This window comes from Fulmarus glacialis, unplaced genomic scaffold (assembly GCF_000690835.1).
Source record: "Fulmarus glacialis isolate BGI_N327 unplaced genomic scaffold, ASM69083v1 scaffold16230, whole genome shotgun sequence".
NCBI lineage: Eukaryota > Metazoa > Chordata > Aves > Procellariiformes > Procellariidae > Fulmarus > Fulmarus glacialis.
The window spans coordinates 11,313-29,720 of NW_009189733.1; the positions used below are offsets into that span (position 1 = coordinate 11,313).

General features: G+C 36.4%; 1 protein-coding gene across 3 annotated transcripts in view; it reads left to right on the forward strand.

The window, feature by feature from the left end:
• ZCCHC6 (zinc finger, CCHC domain containing 6) overlaps nt 1–18,408 on the forward strand; it is a 31,073-nt gene that overhangs the window by 9,781 nt on the left and 2,884 nt on the right. For 2 of the 3 annotated variants that reach the window (XM_009583260.1, XM_009583268.1), the window contains exons 7-25: nt 1,017–1,086; nt 1,962–2,088; nt 2,843–2,962; nt 3,952–4,083; nt 4,805–4,985; nt 5,341–6,485; nt 6,593–6,743; nt 7,437–7,523; nt 8,378–8,478; nt 9,004–9,061; nt 9,803–9,906; nt 10,899–10,988; nt 11,078–11,191; nt 11,300–11,377; nt 12,021–12,198; nt 12,911–12,958; nt 13,075–13,166; nt 13,651–13,766; nt 17,430–17,755. In XM_009583260.1, coding sequence (XP_009581555.1) covers nt 1,017–1,086; nt 1,962–2,088; nt 2,843–2,962; nt 3,952–4,083; nt 4,805–4,985; nt 5,341–6,485; nt 6,593–6,743; nt 7,437–7,523; nt 8,378–8,478; nt 9,004–9,061; nt 9,803–9,906; nt 10,899–10,988; nt 11,078–11,191; nt 11,300–11,377; nt 12,021–12,198; nt 12,911–12,958; nt 13,075–13,166; nt 13,651–13,766; nt 17,430–17,755 — 3,318 coding nt within the window. The remainder of the gene's footprint in view (nt 1–1,016; nt 1,087–1,961; nt 2,089–2,842; nt 2,963–3,951; nt 4,084–4,804; nt 4,986–5,340; nt 6,486–6,592; nt 6,744–7,436; nt 7,524–8,377; nt 8,479–9,003; nt 9,062–9,802; nt 9,907–10,898; nt 10,989–11,077; nt 11,192–11,299; nt 11,378–12,020; nt 12,199–12,910; nt 12,959–13,074; nt 13,167–13,650; nt 13,767–17,429; nt 17,756–18,408) is intronic. The other variant, XM_009583275.1, reaches the window with a different exon arrangement.

An 18,408-nucleotide genomic window follows, 5' to 3' on the forward strand; every position in this document is an offset into this window, starting at 1 on the left:
CGCATTGTATGTGCATCTTCTTGTCTGGTCAAATGACCATTATAGTCCTTGAGAATGGGATTATTGTTCAACCAGACTGGAGGAATGACGACCTAGATCCCATAAGAAGTTAGGATCTCTAATGTGTTTTGAAAGCAAGGAGTATTTGCATCCTGCGCAAACCCTTTTTCTGTGAGTCAGAAGATACAGGGACAGAGCATTAGGTGTTTGAGGTACCCCAGTGGCAAAAGCAAGATGTTTTTCAAAGAAGTCAGGTGTCCAAATGGCTAGGTAAGATCATAAAAACCTTGTCATTTCAGAATTTTTGAGTTGGGTATCTAAAATTGTTTCATAGTTTCCTCTTTACCTGGCCCAGTGAAACAGTAAGGCATTAAAAGGTAAGCCCAGTTTAGATTAATAAACTCCACTTGGAGAAAGGACTGCAGTGGCATCTGTAATTTTTTAGTGTTAAGATAAAAATGTAAATGACTTGTATTTGGAAACCTATATAAAGAATAAGAGGACAAAATAAAAAATTAAGCATAGCAAGAAGACATTACATCATGTCAGCAAGCATGTTCTATACTTACATAGAGCATTTCTAGATTATCAGATAAAATAACTTGGATATTTTCTTTCTGTCTAGTACTGACATAAAGCTCTGGTTTTTTTCATCTTTCACACTAATACTGTTTTATAGATGTCATTGGTCTGTCTGAATCCAGCACTTAACCAAAAATATACCTGCTTAATTATACCTACTCTGTATATGAATTTTCAAAAGTTCCTTTTTTCTTGAGTATTTTCTTAACAGTGCTTATTGTACAGACCATACTCTTCCCATCACATATGAAAAACTTGCTTTAAAAGAGTGACAGGGTTAATCTATCAGATATACTGAGTTATTTGTCTCAAAATTAGTCATTTTATTAAGAAGTTGAGCTTCTAGCTGTACTCCTCTAGTTGCATCCAGTTCAACAGATTTTTTGTCAACACCATGCTTAACACAGCTTCTTCGTTTTCTTTCTCCCCCCTAGAATCTTTTACGGAAGTTGATGCAGATTTCCATGCTAGAATACCAGTGGTGGTGTGCAGAGAAAAGCAAAGGTCTCGGTTGTCACTTTGTGTGTTCTAATAGTATATAGCAATGTAAATTATATGTACCAACATCTGAAAAATGACGTTTCTGTACTAAATTATTACAGTTCCATGGATCTTGAAACAAATTAACACTTATGGGCAAGTCATTCCTAGCCTAGAATAAGAGGGTAAGGGTTGTTCTGTCCTCAGCTGTGTATTTCCCAATCCCTTCAACCATTATGGCTTCCAGCATGTACCCTTACCCTTCCATTTGGGATAACTGCTTAAGCAGAAACTTTCCTTCCTTATAGGTAATGTAGATACCATATTAAATTATGGGTTTCTGTAAGGGCAAGATCAGCTTGCTTAACTTCACCAGTATTTTGAGAACAAGTGAAAGACTTTTTTTTTTTGCCCATTTAATGGATATCGCTTAAGATTCATGAAACGTTCTATCAACAGCTACTGATACAGAAATATTACCAGTTATTTGCTGCTACCTTGATCTTTCACTGTTTGAAAATGTTTCTTGTGCTGTGGAAACAGCATAGAAACTGTTTTCTGATGGGTGTGGTATGGGAAGATGTTCTTGATTCATGAAGGAAATTGGTACTGTAATTTTTTTTTAGTTCGGTGAATTAATATCATTAGAAACAAATACTTAAATTTGAGTTGTATTTGAAAACACTTTTATAGAACATTATAATGCAGATATTTTCAACCTAACCATAAATCAAATTGGTTTTCCATGCTCCCTTTAATGTAGATACGGTGTCTTTGAGAGGCTGTTAAGTCTTTCCTTACAGCCTTCTGCTACAGTGTTTTGTGAGATGTCGTCTGAGCTACTGCTGTTCTTGCAAAACCTCCAAGATCTTTTACTTTGTTTCTTTTTTGGGTTTTAGTGGCCTTATGTGTAAAGTGAGTGCAGGGAATGAGAATGCTTGTCTGACAACAAACCATTTGGCTACACTTGGAAAACTGGAACCTACTGTAGTACCTTTAGTGATTGCGTTCAGGTACTGGGCAAAGGTAAGAGTCATTTATATTCCCCCATCTGTGAATAAATACTGAATGAACATTGATATTATGCTGGTAAGACTGTACGTATGGTTTAGAAAACAGTTGTTGAAACTGTCTTTAGAAAAAGAATTGGAAAAAGGATATTTATAAAATTTACAATTTATAAAAAATTTAGATGATACAACTATCGTTTGTGTGTTATAATGTTCCACTAAATTTCAAAAGTGGAATTTTAGGCTTCAGCCAGTGGCATGCAGACTGTAAGTATCCTGCTCTGTTACCAAACAAGTCAGAGGAACGTATATGAAATGGAATTACCAGTTTCCAATAAACATAATCCATCATGAAAAAAATGAAAGAAAAAGCTGCTTGTTTCCATATGTAGATGAAAACTTTCTTGTGAATGAAAATAACTTGTTCCAAAACTTTGTGTGCCTGCAATTAAAATATGATTTAAGAAAAACATTGAAAAACTTTTGGCTCGTACTATATCTATGTAAAATGAGTCATCATTTTTGCAAATGTGCTGTATGCTGTCTGTTTTGCCAGTCTGCATCCTATGGCTCTTACACTGCAAATATTATGGTAATAACATGACTCCAGTAAATATGCAGGCCTTGATAACAAAGTCCATCTCCCAAGAGGTCAAAAATGTCTGAGTTTCTGTCAGTATTTAATGTGACAGACTTTGGAACAGTAACTAAAAGAATATTTTTCGCAGTATCACTTGAAACTTCAATGACTGCACTATTTATTTTTACAGTTGTGCTGTGTTGATCGTCCTGAAGAGGGAGGCTTGTCACCTTATGTGTTCGCTTTAATGGTGATTTTCTTTCTACAACAGAGGAAAGAACCTTTTCTACCTGTCTATTTGGGATCATGGGTATGTGTGTTAGTACACTGAATAGTATGAATGAGAGGACCAATCACTTGTGGTGGTGTGTAACCTGTCAGCTTCTTGCTATTCTGAGCAAGCCATAAGCCAGCCATTTCTGCAGAATTCAGAAAGAATGTGAATTCAGCCAGATTACAGGTAACCTTTGTGTGCTTGGCTGTAAGGATGCAATTCACAATCCTAGTCATTGAATTAAGTGCTCTGTTGCCCCTTTTGTGAGTGAGGAGAGCTAGGCATTGAATAATGCACTTCATAACAACCTACTTCCTCATTCCTTCAGCCTTTCTTCCAGACTCTTGAGAACTCTGAATTCATGTAGCTACATCTCAAAACAATGTCTTGGATTTTGACATCTAATTCTTAAAAATGTAGACCACAGTTGGAGAGCACACTGGTGTGATATCTGCCCAAGGGATCAGACTAGGGGTTTAGAGCATGTATTTCTTGGGTTTAGAAGCTGAAATATATCTTAATATCAGGAGTTGTATTATGGACAGAAATCCAGAATCCAGTTCTCCAGGACACCATCAGGTGTTATATTCATGGCACCCATTTTTATTCTTATAGTCACATGTTATATTTAGTGTGCGTGTTCCAGTTTCCATAACCACTTACATGGGCCTTGCAGTTAACAATTTCCTTCAGTACATGACTGACTCATTCCCAAAGCCTCTCCGCTCTTTGCACTGAATGAGGTCCTATAGTAAATGGCCATATAATTAAAAAATACATATTTATGCTTGTGTAATGTGCAAAGACAAGGTTCTATGACATATGGATATCCTTCCAAAAGCACTGAACTCTTTAGAGCTTTTCGTAGAGAAGCATAGGGAGAAGAAAGAAGCAGATTGGAGCATATTCTAGGCCTGGAACAGTTATTTTTAAACTTTGTTCTGTTTTGGCTTACTACCATGAGGGGGGAAGATTTAAAGTTCACATGATGTTTAGCTGTATGTTCCTTTTTCTATTTCCTTTAGATTGGAGGATTCTCATCAAACAAATTAACTAATTTTCATCTGAAAGAAGTCGAGAACGATGCTGTGGTTTGGGAGCATAACCCCACTGATGATTCTGATTTGCCACAAGAAACTTCCCCTAGAAAGGGCAAGGTCCGAACCATTTAATTTAGTGGTCTAGCAGTGATTGCTGTTCTTGAAAAAAGAACCATCTTCTATTTTTGTTTTGTGTTTATGTTGCAAAACCATGAGCTGAACAAAGAGGTTGCATGACTGCTTGATACCATGGTTACTATGCTCACCTCTTGGTGCTAAGAAGCTAGCAGGAAACTAGGTGTTATTTCAAACTCTTTGATAACACCCTGGGTTTTAATCAGGGGAGAATACAGTTTATACAGTTGAAGCAATTTTATCTCAGAATTAGGTTAAACATATGAAAAATATTTCTTCTTAGCTTTGAACTATTCTTACAAATTATTTATTTTATAACAAATTTGCAAGAAACAGTATCACTATATGATTGCATGTTATGACATTTATCAATACAGCTTAGGCTTTGCTAAAAAATAGGCTATTGTAATCCATTCTGTCCAATTAGATTAGATGTGATATTTTCTTGGAAATCTATAAATTATGGCATAAGCACTTAAATAAGCAATGGTAATTAATCATTGGTGCTATTCTTTACCATTGCTGCAGTCTTTCATTTTGAAGTTTTATAATCTGAGTTTATGCTATCTATTCCAATTTTTAATTGCCGTTTTTATTGCAATTGCAGGAGTACAGAAGTAACTATAATTTTTGTACAAGGAAGTGTAACAGCTAAACACCTGTACATTAAATATTATTTAAGCTTTTCGTCTGTAATTGACAGGTTCCTTTAGTATTTGGTTCAGGACAGCAGTGTTCAGCACCTGCTGGTCAGCTCTGGGTAGAACTGCTTCGTTTCTACGCCTTGGAGTTCAATATGGCTGATTTGGTCATTAGCATTCGACTCAAAGAAACAGTGTCTCGTGAATCAAAGGACTGGCCTAAAAAGCGCATTGCTGTGGAAGGTATATATATCAACAAACTTCAAAGAACTGTTACTTTAATGTTCTAGGGTACTGACTTGGCTATTGACATTGTGTGTAATAACTTAAATGTTTTCAATATTGGACTGTGATTCCCAATGATATAGCAGAATATGTTTTGAAAAAAATCAATTTAAGTAATATTTCTCTTGGGTATTTTTTTCAATGTTATCAAAAGTAATTAAGTGGACTTAAAAATTGTCTTCAGCACAATTCGTAGTCCCTATACAATGTTTTAGAGTAACTAACAGTAGCATATTCAAATTTTGTAAGAATGTAAGTGTTTGGTTTTTTTTAAATTTAACTCCTGCATTGCTGGCTTAATTCTTTCTACTAGACCCATATTCAGTCAAAAGGAATGTGGCAAGAACTCTGAACAGCCAGCTAGTGTACGAGTATATTCTTCACTGCTTGAGAGCAACTTACAAATATTTTGCCTTGCCTCACAAAAAAAGTGCAAAATTAAGCAAAAAATCCTCTCCAGATACCAATGAGGAAAAATCCCAAATGCTGGACCATGGAAAAGATGCTATAAAGCATGAAAATTCTGAGTTGCAAAACTCGGATGGTAGAACAAACACAGCCGAAGTGGAAGACTGTGTAACGGAGACTACAGGTACGCCCCAGGCACATAGAATTGATCCTTCAAAACTGTGTGATGGCTCAGAAAGCTTCACAGAAGAAGAACTGGCTGATGATAGAAGTCATTTGGGAATGGCCTTTGAAGATTCAGACTGTATAATTGAGGAAGTTATTTCTGGAGATAATGAGGATTTTAAACAAAGTTGTGAAGAGACAGAGAGTGGAAATGAAGAGGAAGAAGAGGAGGAAGAGGAAGAACATGAACAACAAAAAAGAAGATGGAATAACATCTTGACTGCTGAGCAGGGAATAGATGAAGATAGTGATAGTGGAGATCTCCCTGTTACAGTCAATGAGCATGATATAGAGACATGTAGTACTTCAGACTTAGAAGGTTTTCAAAATGCTGCACTTACAGAGAGTGATGAGTTTGGTTTAGAGTGCAGTGGTATAACAGATGACAAGATCAACATTGATGAGGAGAGCACTGAAGGTACTGATGAACTGGATGAATCCCCCAAAAAATTCATATGTTCAGCACAGACTCAAATACCCCAAATTATTAACTGGGGTGATGAGGAGGAAGAGGAGGAAGAACCGAGTCTTCTAAACCAGAAAGAGGGTGGTGGTATCATAAGAGCTGGAGATGAACTAGATAACACATACACTGGATCTGGAGACGATGATGCACTGTCAGAGGAGGAAGAAGATTTTTCCATCCCCAATAAATATGAGGACAAACATTTCAAAGAAAATGTGGATGGACTTCTGAGGATCAATTTGAGTCAAGAGGATCTCACTCAGAAGGGAAGCCTTTTTGAAGAGAACACAGCAATAGAACAGTGTTTAGAATCTGAACTCTTTTATGAATTCAGTAAACCGGCTTTTACAAAGGGCAAGGTAAGCAAGCTGTTGCTTATGTTCTATTATCAGTTATATGAAAGTGTAGCTCAAATTCCTTAAAGCATTATAGTTTTTAAAACCAATCTTGCTTTCTGTTCATGCAGTCTCCTACAGTAGTATGTAGCTTGTGCAAACGGGAAGGTCATTTAAAGAGGGATTGTCCAGAAGACTTCAAGAAAATTGAGCTTGACCCACTGCCATCGCTGACACCCAAATTTTCAGTTATTCTAGATCAAGTTTGTGTCCAATGTTACTGTAAGTTTTTTCCTTTGAATATTGTTGTGCGGTAGAAAAAGAATTGCAAAAAATAATTAAATAACCACAGGCTAATGGTGTTATAAAGCATGGCAGTATATTTGCTACACAGCATCCAACTCTCTTAGATACAATTCTAAGATTTTTAAGGGCTTTAATTGGACTACTGAGTAGTTTGTATCTAGAGAAATACAAAATGTTTAGGTTTATCTTCCACACACTGACTGTCTGATTATTCATTTAGGCATCTTAATATAATTTCTAAGAGTTTAATTTGGGGTAGGTTTTTTGACTGATACTTTTAATTTCTGTCTACTTTGAATTTCATTACTGTTCCTTAACTTGTGATTTTTAGTGAACAAAGACTTCAGTATTGTAAAAAAAATGGAGTCAAAATACTGTTTTGTAACACTTACCCACTTTTGTTCTTTTCAGAGTGACTCAACTTTCCTCATTTCTCTCTCACCATTTCTGACCAGACAAAATGCATTATTTCTCTAATTAATGTTTTTCTTTGAACAGGTATTTCTCTTCTACTTCATCCTTGCTTTCTTTCCATCACATGTGAATCTTCTCTTGCTTTTTCTCTCCCCCTGCCCCCGCTGTAAACCCTTCACTTTTTAAATTTGAATCTTTGCTGCTTACTATTTCTACAGATCAGTTTGCCTGAATTGTTGTCTGGTTTTTTTTAAGATGATTTTGCTCCAAATATTGTAGAGGATCAGGCTCGGGAACATATAAGACAAAACTTGGAAAACTTCATTAGACAGGATTTCCCAGGTAAATAGCCAGTTCTAGCGTTATATGTATACTTTGGTGTGTTCATATTTTAGTGTTTTCCAAGAAAACATATCATATAATCATTATAAACACTTTCATTTTGAACATTTAACCTGTATTGTTGCTCAACATTGCTATACTTCATTACATTAATTTCTGTTTTAAGTCTTTCAAGGCTTTGGTTTAAGTCTTTTTTGACTTAGTCATATATACAACACATTGGTGGGAAGGAATAATGGCATGTTAAGGAGAAAACCATCAAAGCAGTAGTGGAACAGTTTTAATAATTGTTATTTTAGCCTTATTCATTAGCCAGACTTCTTGTTGTATCTGCTCTTACAAACAGCAAGCTTTTTGTAGTCCTTCCTACTGAAACTTACTGGCTTTGGAATATTTAAAAATACAGGCACAGCATCTGACCTATCCGCAGAGCTTAGGTATTTGAATTTTTTGTTTCTTTGTTTCTGGAGTTCTTACCTGTAACACCTGGACTTCAGTCTTTTAAAATTAGCAAAAGATTTTTTGGCTGGAGCCTGGTATGTGGACAGATAAGTCCCTTATCCTGAAAATCTCTATAGAGAGCAGTCTTACATATTTTATCAGATTTCAAGACCTGCATGCTGATGATTTAATTATTGGAAAACCTGACTTGTTTCTGGATCTGTCAGGCTGCTCATTTGAACCAATAAAAGTAGAGCTTCTTTCCTCATCATCAAAGTTGATAAGAAAATAAGTTTTGATGTACCATAGAAAGATAGTAATGTTTTCTTGCCTGTATTAAAGACATGCAGTGGTTTGAAGCTATTTGAGATTGTTTGTCGATATGTGTTTATAACCCATCACATCTCTTACAGGAACCAAGCTGAATTTGTTTGGCTCCTCAAAAAATGGCTTTGGATTCAAAGAAAGTGACCTTGATATCTGTATGACAATGGATGGGCTGGAAACTGCCGAGGTATTTTGAAATTTTTTTTTTTAATAAATGCAAAATTTTATGATTATATTGTGTATATAGTGTAAAAAATTTATTCTTTTAGAAAAGCTTTTCAGATTAGAAGAAAACACAAATCAGTGCCACAAAGGCAGATTATTTTAGGGGGTTTTACTGTTGGTCTAGGCATGAGTTTAAGAACTACTCTCAGTAATCAGTTTTCTTCTGAATTCTGCATTACCATTACTTCTAACATTAGCTGTGCAAATAAATAACATGCTTTGTAGCATAAACAACTAGAATGGGAGACAGTGGAAAAGGACATCAATCTCCTCTCATGCCTAATATAAACTTTTTATAAGCCTATGTTAAGACACTATCTACTGTTGATTTTACAAGTGCTATTTTGAAACAATTTCTGGTATTCACATAGTTCTGTATAATATAAAACTCAATTATACAGCTTTAAGCTTAATGGCAAGAAATAAGAGGTTTGCCTGAAATACTTGTAGCAGATACAACTTTCAACTTTTTTTCTTAATGTCTTAGGGACTTGATTGCATCAGAATCATTGAAGATTTAGCAAAAGTTCTCAAGAAACAGTCAGGTAACTTTCTTGAAAATTAAAATAAGCGGTTCTGTTCATATGACTTCAGTGGCTGCAGTGAGAATGTTCTGGGGCACTGTAGATGAAAATCATTAAAGATAAAACTCTATTGAAGAGCTTAATGTTAGTAAGAGTGAGGTTATATCTTGTGAACATTGGGATTTATTTTTGTTTGCACGTGTTTACACATGTAGGTCTTTGAGGTTATAATGTTACAGGACCACATCTGAATTGGTCAGATAATATATTTATAATCTAAATTGTGCATAAGAACAAACCTTAAGTTAAAGCTTGAGGCTTCAAGTTAGTAGTTATGTTGTATTTGTATGTTCAGTGCCTAATAACTTAATAGTGAATGGTAGGCTGATACAAGTTTGCAGTGGGAATTCTGTTTTTTCTACAAGAAATTATCATTTTATAGTGCTTGTTTTGGTGTGTCTCACATGAATTTAATATAATTGGCGTGAACTATCAATGATCTCTTAAGCTTATTTTTCTGTAACATTTAGACTGATCTTTGTTTTATTGGGGGGCTAAACGTGTATTTGTATATACTACATTTAGCAGATTAATCATGTTTGAGAAATGCCTAAAATCAATATTAAAATATAACTGAAATACGATTTTGGTATCAACTAAGATTTTATTTTGTAGCCTTTTTACTACAGTTTGGAGTTATTTGTAGAGCATTTGATACTGTTACAGTATTCAGTCATTCAGTAATTAAACATTTCATCCTAGGTTTAAGAAATGTCTTGCCTATAACAACTGCTAAAGTCCCGATTGTCAAATTTTTCCATGTCAGAAGTGGTCTTGAAGTAGACATCAGTTTATATAATACTCTGGTAAGGTTAATTCCTTTCTGGTTTGTTTTTTTTTTTTTAACAGAAAAATGTGGGTCTGCTTCTTGCGATTGAAGTGATTTTTTTGTTGAGGCTCAATAATCAACTGTTTCCAATTACCTATTGCAGTTTTAGATTTCCGAACAACCTGTTTTTACTTGACTATGAGTGGAGTCAGTTGCACAATTGCAACTTCAGACTTGTCACTTCTCTAAGAAAATATACTAGTTCCTCAATCATAGTAAGAAAAAGTGGTTTAGTTGTTTCGGTAAATGAGAAAGACAAAGTAATGTAACTTTAGCTGTCCCACACCCCACTTGCTGTCATGGCTTTTGCTTAGCCTTGAGACCTGGAATAGTGATTTTGAACCCAGCTTGCCTGAACTGGAACATGTGTTAGAATTTACAAAAAAACACAAGTTCTTGGCTAAATATTTTAGAAACAAGTTTTGGGTTTTTTTCAATGTCTCTGAACTTCAAAAGCCACTTCCTTGAAACATCAAAGGAAAGAAAGTTTTAGAGCCAAGTATTAAACTTTCTTAAGTTTTTGTATGAGCTCAAGGGGGGTCTTGAGGAAGATACCTCAACCACCACCAAAGGTGAGTCTGAGAGTTTTCTTCTTGAAGTTACGCATCCATATGGGTCAGTTGATAGCTCTCACATTTCTGGGCTCAAATCTCTTAGTTCAAGAACCTACCTTCTACTAAATATTTTGAAAATGCAGTAGTAGATTAATGCTTCCCTTTCTGAAATGCTGTTCTGTGAATGCTGCTTTGTACCACTTCTGCAGAGATTAAGTGTGTTGATCAGCTTTTTAACAGAGCAGGTGATAACCTCAGTGTTGAATGCTTCCTTTCTCAATATTCTGCTATGTAGGGCTTCACATCTGCATTTCTTGAGCACACAACTTAGAGTTTTTGTTTTTCGTGTTTTCAGCTTATTCCATGATTTCTTCAGAGCTCCTGTATTTTCCATATGACTTTCTTATTTTTATAGGCCTTGCATAACACAAGACTCCTGTCAGCATATGCAGCCATTGATCCTAGAGTAAAATATCTGTGTTACACAATGAAAGTCTTTACGAAGGTAAGTATATTTCAGATATTCTAGAAGCAGTAGTGCCTGCAGCAAGAGATGATAACCATAAAAGATACAAATAATATTTCTTTTTCTAGATATGTGACATTGGAGATGCATCTCGAGGTAGCCTTTCTTCTTATGCATATACTCTTATGGTGCTTTATTTTCTTCAACAGAGAAATCCACCTGTCATCCCTGTTCTTCAAGAGGTACAGTATATCAAGAAAGAAACAAGTATCTGTACACAGTATTGAGCAGAAGAATGTCAGTGCTGAATCTGAAGGGCTCTTCTAATGAGTTTAATATTATGCTTTCAGATCTACAAAGAACCAAAAAAGCCTGAAATTTTAGTTGATGGCTGGAACGTTTATTTCTTTGATAAGATAGAGGAGTTGGTGAGTAAATCAGAAAGATTAATTTGAAATTGTGTTACCTGTAGCTTTGCAAATGAAAAAGAATTCCTTTTAAGAAAAATTGTCCTCAAGTATGGTGGTTGAATACAGAAATGGAGGTGGAGTAGCTATTGCTTTGAAAATCCCAATCCCATACTGTAAAGCTTTAAGAATATTGTTGGTTGTAATTCATCTGTGAAAAAAAATCTGCAAAATCTGAAAAAATAGATTAAAAAAATTATTTTAAGGTGTTGATGATGATTAGTTGCTCTGTGTGTCACATTACTGGGTGGAGATAACTCCTACAAATACCAGCTGCATATCTAGACATAGCTGGTTAATCCCGTTGAATAATTTTCTATTAAATAGGCACATAAAGTGAATTAATGATTTTTTTTTTTTATAACAGGCAAAACCTAATGTTGAAGTTTTATTAATTCTCCACTTTTGTTGTTAATATTATTAAAAATATTTTAAAATCAATATTGGATTACTAATACCAATTATGAAAGGAAGGGAGGTATTCTGTTGCAACTCAATTGCGTTTCTTTATAAAATAAGACTTACATTGTTTGAGTTTCCAAGTTATGAAAATTATTTTTCTCAATGTAAGTACTGGACGTAAAAATATTCCTGTCATTTTCAGTCAGTTGTTTGGCCAGACTGTGGCAAAAACACTGAATCTGTTGGGCAACTATGGCTGGGACTTCTCCGTTTCTACACAGAAGAATTTGATTTTAAAGAGCATGTCATTTGCATTAGGAGAAAAAATCTGCTTACAACTTTCAAGAAGCAGTGGACCTCCAAATACATTGTAATTGAAGGTAAAAGCGTGTGAAGTACTTGATTGTGTGGAATTTCTTTAATGCCCACATGAAAAATTTGGTCTTTCCACAAGGTTTATTTATATTTCTATTACTAGATTATAAGTTGTTATTTGCTAATGTTTTGAAATCATAGCAAAATTCCCAATGAGTTTCAGTAGTGCTAAAAATTATTCTTAGGGTTTTTTCCTCCGTCTACTGAAAAGAAGCTGCAAAGCAGACTTCATACTTTTCATGATGACAGTAACTGACAGAAACATAGATTTAACCAAATCCTTTGGAAAAGAAATTAGCTGTAATGCAATTGAGGTTTTCTCACAAATACTAAGTTTAGCTGAATCCGTATTTACATGACCAATTTAATCTTGTGTATAGATTACACTGTTAAGTAATACCATGGCCTCTATCAAGAAAATGAAGTTTTAGAAATGTTCCCTAAACCACTTTCTGACCCATATGACTTTCATGGAAAGGATTTCTACTCTCTCGCCTGCAGTCAACTTACTCTTTTACAATACTTCACTCAGTTCAGAGCTGGACGGCTGTGATCCTTTGTCCATTGAGTTAATTTCTTTTCAATAAATTTGCAAACAGTTCAAGTTCAGTATATTAATTCTGCGTCGGGAGTAGCTGCCTTGGATTGTTCATGTATATGTATACATCGCTGGTCTTGTCCTGGACTTGAGTAATGCCTGTAATGCTTTTTGTACAGACCCATTTGACTTGAACCACAATCTTGGAGCTGGATTGTCAAGAAAAAGTAAGTCTCCTGTTAACAAATTTGGATACGAAGCGAAGATCTTGTCTTAGATCTTATTTTATTGGCTTGTTTGATGTTTGGATGATGTTTTTCCTTTTTTTTTTTTTCTTCCCCAGTGACAAATTTTATAATGAAGGCTTTTATCAATGGCAGAAGGGTATTCGGTACCCCTATAAAAATATTTCCTAAAGAATATCCGTCAAAAATGGTAAGTTGCTTCTACAAGCAGTATGTGCATGCTCTTGGATGTATAAATTACTATTTGCAGCAGTATGGTTACACTCTCTTTAGCTCTTCTCTCTTAAATTTCAACAGTACTCTCAAAATCTTTGTAGGAGTTAGTACTGAGTACTGTTTTCATGTTGTTTGCATCTAAAGTGTGTTGGCATGCAGGATACTAATCAAGTCAGAGCTTCATTGTACGGGCTTACATATTTTAGTCCCTATCAAAACCAGCTTAACATTTCTTAAAACTGCAGTTTTAAAAAAGAGCTTGCGGACCTGGTGATCAGCAGACTGCCTGTAAAGAAGAGGGCAGTGGCCAGTTAATCTCATCAGGTCTTTCAGGAGTTCAGCTACACATAAAAGGTTTATTCTTCTCTGTGACTCTTAACTGCTGTTTAACACTTGCTTATCTGTCTTGATTCCCAAGTGTATGGATTTTCATTTTAAATGCATGATTTCTTCTTCAGGAGTACTTTTTTGATCCAGAGGTACTAACGGAAGGAGAATTGGCACCAAATGATAGATGTTGCAGAATTTGTGGTAAAATTGGCCATTTCATGAAAGATTGTCCCATGAGAAGAAAGTGAGTATAGTTTTGGCATCTGTGTGGAACGTTTCCTTAGGTTTGTTTAGAAGAAAGATTAGGATAGTAATGCTAAAGCAAAACTTGTACATGCTGCAGATTATTTCCTTTACTGTTGAAATGAAAATGTATCAATACCAGTGGTGGATGATGTTGGTTTTTTAAATTTTTGGTTTGTGTTGAGTCACTACTTAACTTTTGCCAGCATCATCTGTAGTGTTTTTTAACAGAATCTTTTCATACAAGGCTGCAAAACTACTTAGCTTAAGGCAGTAATGCTGACTCTGCACTTCATTATATAGGAAATCAGTAGTCAAAGAGAATCTAAATGCAGAGCTGAATAGCTGTGTGCTGTGAAAAGCACTCACGAAAGCATTTTATATATTTTCATTTAATAGCTTCTACTTCTAGAATCCTGCTGCTCCCAGCAAGACGCATTTTTGTCACGTTCACAGAATCATGCAATTCATGTCAAAAAGCAAGACAAGAATGTCACAGCATTATTTTTCTTAAGCACACACATATGAGAACAATGTCTTGTTTTACATCCAAGAGAAGGGTTCCTGATCCTGAGTAACCAGATGTCCAAAATTCAGCAACTCTCTTCTTGTAACAAATGAATGCTAAACTGATCTACCCGCTCTTCATATTATGAACTGTCTAAACTCAAAACTGATCCATTGATTTTTTTCCTAGTTAAGACAAAGCTCTTTAAAGACTTCATGTCTATAAAATAGTGAAAATCGGCAAATAAAAATTCAAAAGGATGAAATCTTGAAAGCCTTTGTGCTCACTTGTAAGGTGAATGGAAAAATCTAACCTTTGTTTAGAGTCTATGTTAAAACCTGTGATTAAAAATCACCTGCACTTTTATGTAAGTAGCTAAAAAGGATCAGATGAAGTAGCCTTTCTGCTACACAATAGAGAATTGTGAACTTATATTGTTGAGACTGTTAATTTTGGAATTTATTCAACTTCAGCAAGTGGAAGTACAGTAGCTGATGATAGTTTGAAAATAAAGAAAGCTGAAGGTGGTGTGAAAATCTACTCAATGTCTAAACTGCTGTCTCAGATGCAATGGATTTTTAATCTTGCATTCTGGAGTGAAATGCCAGTTCATTGCACATATGCAGCTATGTTCTATACAATATTGGAGCGAAAGACAACGGGATTTTGCATCTAAGAACATAAATGCCTTACGGAATAAGACAACTGATACATTTGAGTCCTCTGTCCAGCCATTGCAATAGGAAATGCTGTCTATGGAGGGCACACTGTTTTCTGTAATCTCTTTTCATGCATTCCCCCAGCATCTGCAGTTGCTGTGTAAGAGATGTTAGAGCACATATCTGCCTTGGTCTGGTAGTACTCATTTGTGGACTGGAGTTGTTTATGATTTTGTCCGTTTTGTTTGTTTTTTTCTGAACCTGATTCTCCTGTTTTCCTTAACAATATTCTATGGCAACCAGTTCCATAAGCATGCTATCTGATGTCTAAAGTAGTACTTTCTTTCATCTGTTTAAAGCCAATCTCATTTTAGTTTCATAAGCGTTCCGTTGGTGTAGCCTTGTGGGATTTAGTTAGTAATGGTACTGCCTTGATGATTTTGTAAGCCAGGATTGTGTTCACCCTCTTGCTTCTCTCCAGGTTGGAGAGTCTTGGCCTTTTTAGTATCTCTTTCGTAAACACTTGCTCTCTTCATTATTTTAGCTGCCTTTCTCTGTACCTTCTCTAACTCTACTACTTCTTTCTTAAAATATGGAGACCAGACCAACATGCAGTACTCAGATGTGCGTACACCATGGTTTTATGTAGCAACAAAATGATGTCTTCTGTCCTGTTCTTTGTGTTTTATCCATCCTATCACTCCCTGATAAAGAGTCCCTCCCCATCTTTCCTGTAGGCCCCCTTTAAGTACTGGAAGGCCGCTATAAGGTCTCCCCGGAGCTTTCTCTTCCCTAGGCTAAACAACTCCAACTCTCTCAGCCTGTTCTCACAGGGGAGGTGCTCCAGCCCCCTGATCATCTTCGTGGCCTTCTTCTCTACCCAATCCAACAGGTCCATGTCTGTCTTGTACTGAGGACTCCAGAGCTGGACACAGTACACCAGAGCGGAGTAGAGGGGGAGAATCACCTCCCTCAATCTGCTGGCCACACTTCTTTTGATGCAGCCCAGGATTGGTTTTCTGGGCTGTGAGTGCACGTTGCCGGCTCACATTCAGTTTTTCATCCACCAGTATCCCCAAGTCCTTCTCCACAGGGCTGCTCTCAATCCACTCATCACCCAGCCTGTATCCATGTTTGAGATTGCCCCAACCCAGTCGGTGCACTTGGCCTTGTTGAACCTCATGAGGTTCACATGGGCCTACTTCTCGAGCTTGTCCAGGTCCCTCTGGATGACATCCCTTCCCTCTACAGTATAAACCATACCACTCAGCTTGGTGTCATCCACAAACTTGCTGAGGGTGCACTAAATCCCACTGCTCATGTCCCCAGCAAAGATGTTAAATAATACTGGTTCCAATATGGACCCCTGAGGGACACCACCCATCACTGGTCTCCACACAGACATCGAACTGTTGACCGCAACCATCCAGCCAATTCCTTATCGACTGAGTGGTCTACCCATCAAATCCATGTCTGTCCATTTTAGAGATGAGGATGCTGTGCAGGACAGTATCAAATGCTTTGCAGAAGTCCAGGTAGATGATGTCAGTGGCTCTTCCCTTATCCCTCAACACTGTAACCCCGTCATGGAAGGCCACCAAATTTGTCAGGCACGATTTGCCCTTAGTGGAGCCATGTTGGCTGTCACCAGTCTGTGCCTTGTTTTCCATGTGCCTTAGCATAATTTCCAGGAGGATCTGCTCCATGATCTTGCCGGGCAGAGGTGAGACTGTCCGGCCTGTAGTTCCCCAGGTCTTCCTTTTTTCCCTTTTTAAAAAAAAGGAAACTCACCTTGAAGCTCACCTGCCATTCTTTTGCCCATTCATTCAGTTTTGTGAGGTATTTTCAAGTTGATTGTCATTAGCACTGCATCTGACTGACTGAAGGAGCCTCATATCATGTTCAGACTTGGAGGTTTCACTGATGTCTCCTTCTCAAGGTCATTATAAAGAAGTTAAATAAAACCAGTCCGGCAGTGGGAGCTGTTTCCCCGCTGCTAGATCTTTAAGTCACGTAGAATGTTAGAAGCTTCTCCCAGTAGAAGAGACTTTTAGAGATACTGTGAATATACACAGTTCCAGAAGGAAGGAAGTGAAATTTGTGATTGAATTGTACAAGAAGAAAAAAAAAAATAGAACTATAGGCCTGTTTTTTATACTTTGTTAGCATTTTGTTCAGTGTTTCTTTTCTTCCACTGTCTTTGCAGCTCCAGCACCCAGATTTTCTGTTGTGTTTATATTTTTTGAGATATAATTATTAGAATTTAAGGCTGTATTGTAATCTAATTGTGGAGTTAAATTATTAAATATATGTTACATCAGCGTAGCGCTGTTTGGTAGGAGAGTCAAAGAGTACATTAATTCATTTTATTTAACCCACTGAAGAAATACATGAAATATATCTATTGTCAGTAGACAGCACTTGGTCTTGTGGGTTTTTTTACTCTGTGTATGTATGTGAGGCCTATGAACTCTGCAGCATTTTTCTGCTCCTGCAGGCTAAGACGGCGTCGTGATTACGAAGATATCAAAAATCAGAGGTACACAGAAAGCAAGGAGAAAAGAAGCAAAGAGGACAAAGAAACTCAGAATAAAGCAACAGAAAAGGAGAGCTCAATCAAGGAGGGAAGGTTGCAACTATGTACACCTCAAAAGGGGAAACTAGCAAGGGTAATAGTGGAAACTGGTAGAGAAAAGACTCCCAGGCAATCAGCAGAGAAGTGGAAGCGCCTGGAAGACAGAGACTTAAGAGAAAAACGTTGTTTCATCTGTGGAAGAGAAGGTCATATTAAAAAGGAATGCCCACAGTATAAAGGAGCTGCAGGTATGAAACTAATCAAGCTGAGTAGTTTAAACAGAGGTTATGGTTTTTGGCATTTTTAACAGGGTTGACTAACGGGTAAGGTCTTTGCTTCAAATGGCATTGCGCAAATGCTATCTTTTTGGTTTTTTTAAATGTAGTCACATTTAGTCAGTTTTCCCTTCATCCTCACCTACCTTTCAGAACTTTGCTGTATCCCAAGAGATTTGACATGGCTTCTCTTAGCAGGTAAGATGCTTGTAATAGAAAGGGTATGAGTGTCTAGTCTGTTGAAATTGCTTCCATTGCCCTCACTATATAAGAGTTTGCAAATTACAAATTACAGCTTCTCTTTCAGTACATCATAATTGCAACAAAAGCTAGCCTTATAGCTCTTCACGTCACCTAGACCAGAATTATTCCATAAAGACCCTAAAGTCACTATGAAAGTGTACAAATTGCTCAGATAGAATATTGTAAACGAAATAAAATAAAGAATGCCAATTCAGCAGTCAGAGGGATACAACAATCTGTCTTTTATTTTTCATGGAGTCAGTTTGCAGCTTTCGCTCAGAAAAAAAAAAAACCTAGAAAAATGCTCCCAAATCCAGATCCTGACTGACAGACCTGAACAAAATAATGAAATATTACTGAATATTTCAATATTATTTTAATAT